This window comes from Herpailurus yagouaroundi, unplaced genomic scaffold (assembly GCF_014898765.1).
Source record: "Herpailurus yagouaroundi ecotype Mexico unplaced genomic scaffold, PumYag 67641, whole genome shotgun sequence".
Classification (NCBI taxonomy): domain Eukaryota; kingdom Metazoa; phylum Chordata; class Mammalia; order Carnivora; family Felidae; genus Herpailurus; species Herpailurus yagouaroundi.
In genome coordinates, this window is record NW_024420442.1 from 3,099,065 (window position 1) to 3,107,813 (window position 8,749).

The 8,749-nt window shown below is 52.4% G+C and overlaps 1 protein-coding gene across 7 annotated transcripts in view; it reads right to left on the reverse strand.

Moving 5' to 3' along the window:
• SEPTIN6 (septin 6) overlaps positions 1-8,749 on the reverse strand; it is a 66,860-nt gene that overhangs the window by 39,794 nt on the left and 18,317 nt on the right. For all 7 annotated transcript variants that reach the window (XM_040468006.1, XM_040468008.1, XM_040468010.1 and 4 more), the window contains one exon: positions 3,856-4,051. In XM_040468006.1, the coding sequence (XP_040323940.1) occupies positions 3,856-4,051 (196 nt within the window). The remainder of the gene's footprint in view (positions 1-3,855; positions 4,052-8,749) is intronic.

Genomic DNA, 8,749 nt, shown 5'->3' on the forward strand with positions numbered 1-8,749 from the left:
GTAAAGAGCCAGCCACCCCTCCGCGCCTGCCCTCCACCCCCCACCGGGCTCCTTTGTTTCAGAAATCTTGGCTGATTTCCTTATGTGACCATTTGGGCCATTTGCTTTTCTCTTCCAGCGCTTTAAATTCACGATCTTATGTTTTAAAGTCACCGATCTAGAGCGAGCCCACCAAAGCCTGGGCCTAAACCCCCCACCTAGATAAAAGCAGAACCAGGACCTGTGAATAACAAACCTTTTTGGTCCTCAAATTTCCTGATGGTTATTGCTGAAGGCATCTTGTTAGCGTAAGAACCACAGGGGCCGGTCCAGCCACAACATTAGGCTGAGAGCAGCACAAAATGTTTGTCCAAGATCTCTGGGCTAGTAAGTGCAAGTTGGGATCTGAACTCAGGTCTGAGAGCAAAGCGTAAGTTCCTAAGCACGCCTTTTTCTAGCCTGGCTCAATCTCCCTCTTGCTCCTACATCTTTTTTTTTTTTTTTAATCTTTATTTTTGGGAGGGGGGCAGGGGGGGGGGGGGGGGGGGGGCCGGGGACCCGAAGCGGCTCTTTGTAGCTGACCATGCACCCTGAGTAAAGTATGGCATTCTGGTGTTCTGCTTTAATGAGGTTGCACGGACATATCTGTGCCCAAATGGCCCCGTCAGTATGGAGAAAACACCGCTTTTTATTACAAATCCCTGGATCTTACTCCACCCTTACTCCATCCCTGGGCGGATCTTACTCCGCCCCAGCCCACTTTCTGGCAGGCTTTTCATTTCTACTTCTTCGAGTTTGTATTATTTGATTTTCTATTAGTACGTATCATGTTTATAATCAGGAAAAACAATGAGGATATTACAAGTGTAACGGAAATAGATTAGCCTCTAAAGTGCCGTAGTCGGTTCGGTCCTCCCAAACCATCATTACCAAGGCTGTTTCCAATGTTAGACATGCTGAATGGGGGCACCTGGGCGGCTCAGTCCGTTAAGCGTCTGACTTTGACTCAGGTCATGATCTCGCAGTTTGTGGTTTTGAGCCCCGCGTCGAGCTCGGTGCTGGCGGTAGGTGGTATGTATGGAGCCCAGTCAGGAATCTCTCTTTGCCGGGCTTACTCTCTCTGCCCCTCCCCCACTTGCACTCTTTCTCTCCGTCAAAATAATGACTAAACTTAAAAAAAAAAAAAGATATGTTGAATGTGTGTTACTGAGACTTGCCAGAAATTTAATAGAAAAGATCCTGAGCAGTCTGCAGCTGAGATGACCCAAACTATCCCCTTTTCCCCAGGGTCCAATTTATTCTCAACCAAACAAGATTAGCACAATAAGCAAACCTATAAAAAGCAGAGGTGTGTCTGTCTAGAATTTCAATTTTTTTTTTTAACGTTTATTTTATTTTTGAGACAGAGAGAGGCACAGAGCATGAACGGGGGCGGGGCAGAGAGAGGGAGACACAGAATCGGAAGCAGGCTCCAGGCTCTGAGCCATCAGCCCAGAGCCCGACACGGGGCTCGAACTCACGGACCGTGAGATCGTGACCTGAGCTGAAGTCAGACACTTAACCGACTGAGCCACCCAGGTGCCCCTAGAATTTCAAATGGAAACCAAAATTCGGTTCAATCACTAAGAAGCTAAATCTATTTGTTCGTTAGAAGGAAATGAGTATGGCTGTTGGAGCTTTAAGGGAGAAATAGGAGTGGGGTGCCTGGGTGGCTCAGTCGGTTGAGTGTCCGACTTCAGCTCAGGTCAGAATCTCGCAGTTTGTGAGTTCGAGCCCCGTGTCGGGCTCTGTGCTGACGGCTCAGAGCCTGGAGCCTGTTTTGGATTCCGTGTCTCCCTCTCTCTCTGCCCCTTCCCCGCTCGTGCTCTGTCTCTGTCTCTCAAAAATGAATAAACGTGAAAAACAAATTTAAAAACAAGGGAGAAATAGGAGAACTGGGGATCCAGTTCATCCAAGAAGCAAGAGAATCCTCAAAGGATGAGCAGACCCTTCTCAAAGTGATGAACGGCCTTTTCCAAGACAGGTACGTGTGATAACCATGTGACATCTAGTTAAATCCAGATGGTGCCCGACCCCCAGCCCTCCACACACCCCCAGCTCTGAGGCACCCCACCCCTCACTCGCGCACCATTCTGAATAAAGCTGATATGAACATCATAGTCAAATTTGGTAACAACCCCCGCTCAGTCTCTCTGCAGAATGTCTTTTGCTCCGTTTGCTCAGCCAACATCCTAAGGTGTTCATCTTTAGCCCAGCATTCTGATCCCTGGATGGTCTTACGTGGCTCTGTGGCTGGAACACAGCTCCCTATACCTTGATAACCCAAATCTTTATTTCCAGTGCAGACCCTCTGCTGACCTCTAACCCTGTATGTTCCCTTGCCTCCGCCTCGAGGTCATCAGGTCTCTCGGTCCCCAGACAGCTCAAACTCGACATGTCTAAAACACAGCTGATTGTTTTAGAACCTTGGTCTCTTATATTAATTCTTTCACTGAATATCACCACCATTGGTAGACTCTCCAAAGCCAGAAATCTGGGCCTCATGCTAGATTCTTCTTTTGCCTTCACAACCCCACACCAGGTCTCTGCCGAGTCCTGGTGATTCTGCCTACTCAGTATTTACCAAATCTGCCTCTTTTTTTTTCCCTGTCTCGGCATCTGTGTCACCTCTGGCCTTGATCTAATTGGTCCAACAGTCTCCTAATTGGTCTTCCTACTCTCCATACCCTTCCGAAGAATCCTCTTCAAAGGTCGGACTATCTCCTTCTACTTCATAAAACTCAATGGCTCCACGTCTGCACATTCTAGAAATTCCTCCATGATCTGACTCCTGTTGACCTCTTTAGGCTCATCTCCCCCTACTTTCCTCGAGCTCACGCCAAGCACTAGCCCAGGGGCAGACCCAGGTACTGTGGGACCTAAAGCTTACACGATTGGAAAGGCCCTCCAAGAAAGACAAAACAACATTATGACTAAAAATCAGTCACAGGGCCTTGGAAGGGCCTATGTAAGAGGGGGCCCCGAGGCTTAAGTTTCATTAGCTTCACAGTAAACCTGCCTCTGAGCTAGCCAAACAGAGCAAGTGACAGTTCCTTAGAATGTTCTTCCACACTTTTTTTTTTTAATGTTTTATTTATTTTTGAGACACAGAGAGACAGAGCATGAGCAGGGGAGGGGCAGAGAGAGAGGGAGACACAGAACGGGAAGCAGGCTCCAGGCTCTGAGCTATCAGCACAGAGCCCGATGTGGGGCTCGAACTCACAAACCGTGAGATCATGACCTGACACGAAGTCGGACGCTTAACTGACTGCGCCACCCAGGCGCCCCTCTTCCACACTTCTTTGTCTCTGTACAAACAGTCCCCCCGGCCTGGACTGCCCTTCCCTCCCTTCCCTCCCTTCCCTTGTCTGTCTGGCAAGAGTTCATCCTTCAAGGGCCAGCTCAGGGGGCACTTCCTCCGTGAAGGCCTCCCTGACATCCCCACCTGGAACTGACTCTTCTCTCCTTCATGTGCGCATGGTAACTTGACCTTCAGCTCTTTGTCCCCTGTCCTTTACAAAGCATATCGCACTCGATGGAACTTATTTGCTCAAAACCGGCCTTCCCTGTGACTGCCTCAAGGGCAGAGACAAAGTCATTCCGTTTTAGGTTGTCAGGGCATGGCAGTGCCCCGGCATGTCTACCCAATGGAATGGAGACCTCACCAGGCAAAGCGGGCCGAGTAGAATGGTTGATGTAAACAGGGACCCCGGGGGGAGATGGCGCTTGCGTCGGCAGCCTGCACACGCCATTTGGGGAGGACGTCCAGGAAGGACCCTGTGGGGAGGTCCTCCCCGTGGCTTCCCACCAGCCTCCAGACCCCATGGCTTTCCTTACCTGTCTTCCTTGTTGATCTGGTCCCCAAAGCCCACTGTGCTCACAATTGTGAGCTTGAGCCCCACGTTGCTCTCTTGGAGGTCATAGGTGTTGGACCGGAGCTGGACACCCGGCTGCGTGTGGGTGGCTGGCTCCCCCTCAAACTTGGTGTTGAACAGGGTGTCCATGAGGGTCGACTTGCCCAACCCGGTCTCTCCTGAAAAGCAAAAGGATAAATGACGGTCTGTTCACACGGGGACCCTGCATGCATTCCGTATCAGGTTTTGGATGTCTTTTCATTGACATGGAAACATGTACATGATGAGACAGTAAATGAAGAGCGTATGAAACTATACAGACGAGGGGCACCTGGGTGGCTCAGTCGGTTGAACGTCGGGACTCTTGATTTCCGCTCAGGTCGTGATCTCAACAGCCCTGGGATGTATTAGCCAGTAGCATCTCAGGGTAGTGGCATTGGGGTAATTCTCCTTTTAGTCTTCCTACTTTTGTGTTACTTGAAGGTTAATACGCATTGCTTTTATAGTCAGAAAAAGAAACTACGTACAGGCAGTGATGGAGAGGTAGGGTTATACCTGGGAAAAGTCCGGAAGGAAATACAATATACTCTTACCAAGGGCTACCACTGGGTGCTGGGCTTATGCTCGGTTTTCATCTCTCCCTTTAAATGCTTTTGTGTATTTTCCAGGTTGGCTATGTGGAACACAGATAGCTTTTGTAAGAAAAATTAAAGGGCTATTTTCGATTTTAAAAGAAAGGGACAGTGGTCCCTTGTCAAATAAATTATCTTCTGAGGATGCCCAAACGTGTACCCCAGGAAGGGGGGGGGCATTTTTAGCTAATGGGGAGGGAATTTAGCAGGCCACAAATTCTCCTCCTTCAATTTCAAACAAACCCGTCGTGTGTTTGTTGAACTAACAGGCTGCAGAATACTAATAAATTACACCACAAGAATCTCAAGTCTTGACTTTCACACCAGGGAGACGAGTCGGGGAAAGGCCGTGGGGACCGGCGAAGCATTCGGGAGGTCATTCCTGGGGGATTGGAGGGGATGTCAAGCCACTGCCAGGAGCTAAGGGGTCTTCAGGGAAAGAAGACATTGGGGGAAACTTGGTGGCATGGCAGTTGGGCAAGAATGTCCCATGAGGCCACAAGCTGGGCCGGGTACTACAGGCCCTTATCATCTCCATGGATCCAGACTATTTGGGCCTCCGCCCCAACGCCCGGCGATTCAGGAATGCTAGGAATAGAAGAGTCAGTAGCTAATTACCCTGGATTGCCTCTGGAATACCTAGACCACCCTGCTATTCTGGTATCCTCACCCTTTGCTCCCCTTCCCCCCTCCCCACCCCTGCGATGTCTCCCCAGGGGGCAGTGGGTCAGCACTGGGCAAGTCCTGGCCTGGCAAATCGCCCCCGCCCTTTTGTGACCGACAGTCCAAATCTGCAAGGGGGGGGGGGAGGTCCATGGCCAGGGTTGGAGCTACAGTGTGTATAAATGCACAACGGCCCGTCTGCTCCCCACCCTCTGGGAGGAGGCCATCTTACATGCCTTCTATCGTGAATAATGAGCTCTGAATGCAGGACGTGCTTTTTCAAATATCTGTCAACGATGAGAGAGCTTTCTGTGTGTGCAGAGATTGGGTGAGAGAGAGAGAACAAGAAGAACATTCAGCTCAGCCCGGCTCCCCAGCCCCCCAGCCCAATTCCACAGCCAGGTCTGACTAACGTGGTTGATTGCCAGGGTGCAGGAAACTGGTTCCTCACACAGATCATGTTTCCAGCCAAGGTCTGCTATACCTATTAGCTGCAAAGATTCTCCCAGAAGAGGCCCCTTTTTCTTCCTCCCTAAAGGAACAGGAAGTATTTGGGGCTCAAGAAAAATTTGGTGAGGTGGGGCCTTTGCAATGGGAGGTGACAGAGTTGGCCAAGCACCGGGAATGTATCACCCCCCCCATCCCCGCCCAAGGTGGGGGTGTGGCACCTCTGAGGAGGGAACACAGCTCACCCTTAAATCACCTTCCCTCTGGGCGCTGCCGTTCAAGCTACATTTGAGCCCATCTTTCTTTTTTAAGTTTATGTATTTATTTTTGAGAGAGAGAGGGAGGGAGGGAGCTGGGGAGAGGGAGAACCACCGGGGGAGGGGCAGAGAGAGGGGGACAAAGGATCTGAAGCGGGGCTCGAAGCACCGAACCATGAGATCGTGACCTGAACTGAACCATGAGATCATGACCTGAGCCAAAGTCAGACGCTCAACCGACTGAGCCACCCAGGCGCCCCTTGAGCCCATCTTCATGCGTGCCTGATGACTTTTCCATGTGCGTCCGCGCCTCCACCCCCTCCTGTTCCGTGAGCTCTTTGCTGAATGCCCCGCAGCTCCTAGAGTGGTGGGCCTTGACTCCCCCGCACCCAGAGCTGGCTCCTTGGCCCCCCACCCCCCATCCTAAGGATTCGAAGAGACCAGGGGATGGGGCATGTTCCCGCACTCCCGGGCGCGCCCGACCAGGGCGCACACAGAGGCGTCAGGAGCAAGGTACAGACTGCCTGCCGGCTGCTCTGTTTGCACAGCTGGACGGATGGAGGCCGGCCAGGCAGGGCAGGGCAGGGCAGCAGGGAGGAGCAGCAGGACAAATGACCACCCGAATGCCTGCCAGCACGAAAGGGCTGTGGAAATTAGATGCCCAATGATGAGTGGAAGAAAAGAACCCGCGGGTGTCCAGGGAATCGTGATAAATGCAACATGAGAAGAGGGCAGAAAATCAAGCGAGCCGGTGCCGCGGCTATCGAGTGCTCCCGGCTATCGAGTGCTCCCGTTCCCATTTCCCATCACTGTGGAGCCTGGGGGGCGCGGGGGGGGGGGGTCTCTCTTAATGGTTGGCGCAGACCCAGCCTGAGCCTAGGATGCTGTCTCCTCCCACGCTGCCCTGGGCCCAGCATTGAGGAAGATCAGGTCAGCCGCCTCCACACCCCTGCAGGAAGGTGGGGACTTGGCAGATTCCAGCAGGAAACCTCGGGAGCCCCGAGGGGTCCATTTCTCTCTCCCCCTCCCTCCTTGTACAGACGGCAGGGTTTCTGAGCCCTTTTTAAACCATCACCACCGGCCAGGAGGATTCCATCTCACTTGGCTTAATGTAGACGGTATTCTGGAAACACCAGGTTTTTTAGAAAAGAGTTGCAGTTTACAACACGTAGTGTGAAATACGTCGTCGCAAACTATACCCCCTGGGATCGTCCCATGTCGACCTCTCTACTTAGCCCTTCTCCTCTGCGTCCTCTGGCACCTTGTGTAAGTAAGTCCTTGCAAGCGATGAACTGCAGAGTCCCAGCCGGGTCGTCGGTGGATGCCCAGCCAAGGGCGTTCCCCTCTCTGGGCCCCAGTCTCTTTTTCCATAAAATGAGCAGGTTGGAGTAATGATAATAGCTATGGTTTCTGGAGCACTTACTATGTGCCAGGCACCTGCTGGGATACTTCTATTTTCTTATCCATTCCCCACAATAAACCTATGAGAGCTACTACCGTTTGCCCTTAATAAGAGTCAGCCAAGCCACTCCCCAGCCACGTGAATTCGCCCCACTCCTCGGTCTCTCCGCACCTCACCTTCTTCATCTGTAAAATGTGGAGGGAAGAGCTGGTCTAGGGTCACGACGTAGTAAGTAACCGAGTCAGTACTGAATCCAGTCAGTCTGACACTGGAGCCCATACCTCTGACCCACATGCCTTCCGTGCGTCCCACAGGCGTGCTATGGTGGGGTTCATTTGGTCACTGGACCAATGTTCACGGAGCCTCTAATAGAAGCCACGCGCAATTTTAAGGGGCCAAAGAGACAGCGATGAACAGGACAGCCACAGTCCCTGTTCACACGGAGCTCAGGGTCACATGAAGCTAAAGTGCCTGCCAGCTCCAAATACTGGAATAAACCAAGAGAGCGGTCCGGGAGTTCAACAAGGAGGTGATGTTCAAAAGGACACCCTCCAGGAACTCTAGGGAGCCTACGGACAAGGACAAGGTCATGCCTGGCTCTGTGAGCTTCCCGATCTTCTCTCCTTCCTGATCTTGCCGAGGCCTGGCCGACAGGGGCGCGCTGCTCCCCCAGCTTCCCGCAGACGATCCCAACCCCTCATGCAACCACGTCGCGTTGGCACCTTCAAATCAGCTGAAGTGGGCAAAGGCTACAAACCAAAGCGGCGTTTCCCCCGAGAGAGGGTTGCTGCACGCTCTCGCACCACGGCTCGCAGCCCGCCTTCGACAGGTGAGCGGCTGCCCTTCCCAGAGATGAACGCGTGACGCCATCGGCCCCTGACCTTGACAGAAGGCTGGCTGTCCCTCCCCGTCTCTCCAGTGAGCCTCAATCCTGCTTCTCTCGCGCGTTTCCATTCCAAGTTCAACACAGGCAAGTTGAGCCTGGAATCCCGAGCAGCTTCAAAGTAAATATTATCATTATGACTCTTTGCACTCCTCACAGGCATTCCTGCTGCTGGCACATTCGGAAGGCTGTGTCTCTTCGGAGCTCTTTCCCAGCAGTGCAAAGCAACGGGCCCCAGAACATGGGTACTGCTGGTTCCAGCGGCTCCTCGGAGGTCCTCCTGTACTGTATCTAGCTAGGATCATGGGACCTTTGCAATTTCCAAAGCTAAGCGACTGGTATGCGGGGTTTTTTTTTCGTCAGGGGAGTGGGAGGGCGAGGGGAACCTCATCCCATTCAGTAATTATCGCCAACCATAGAAAATCTGCTCGAGGGGAGTCATGATATGCCCACACGCATGTGCCTCGCCCTCTGAAAATAATAACTGTGCGGCACCTGGGTGGCTCAGTCAGTTGAGCGTCTGACTTGGACTCAGGTCATGATCCTGTGGTTCGTGGGTTCGAGCCCCACATCCGGCTCGCCGCTGTCAGCCT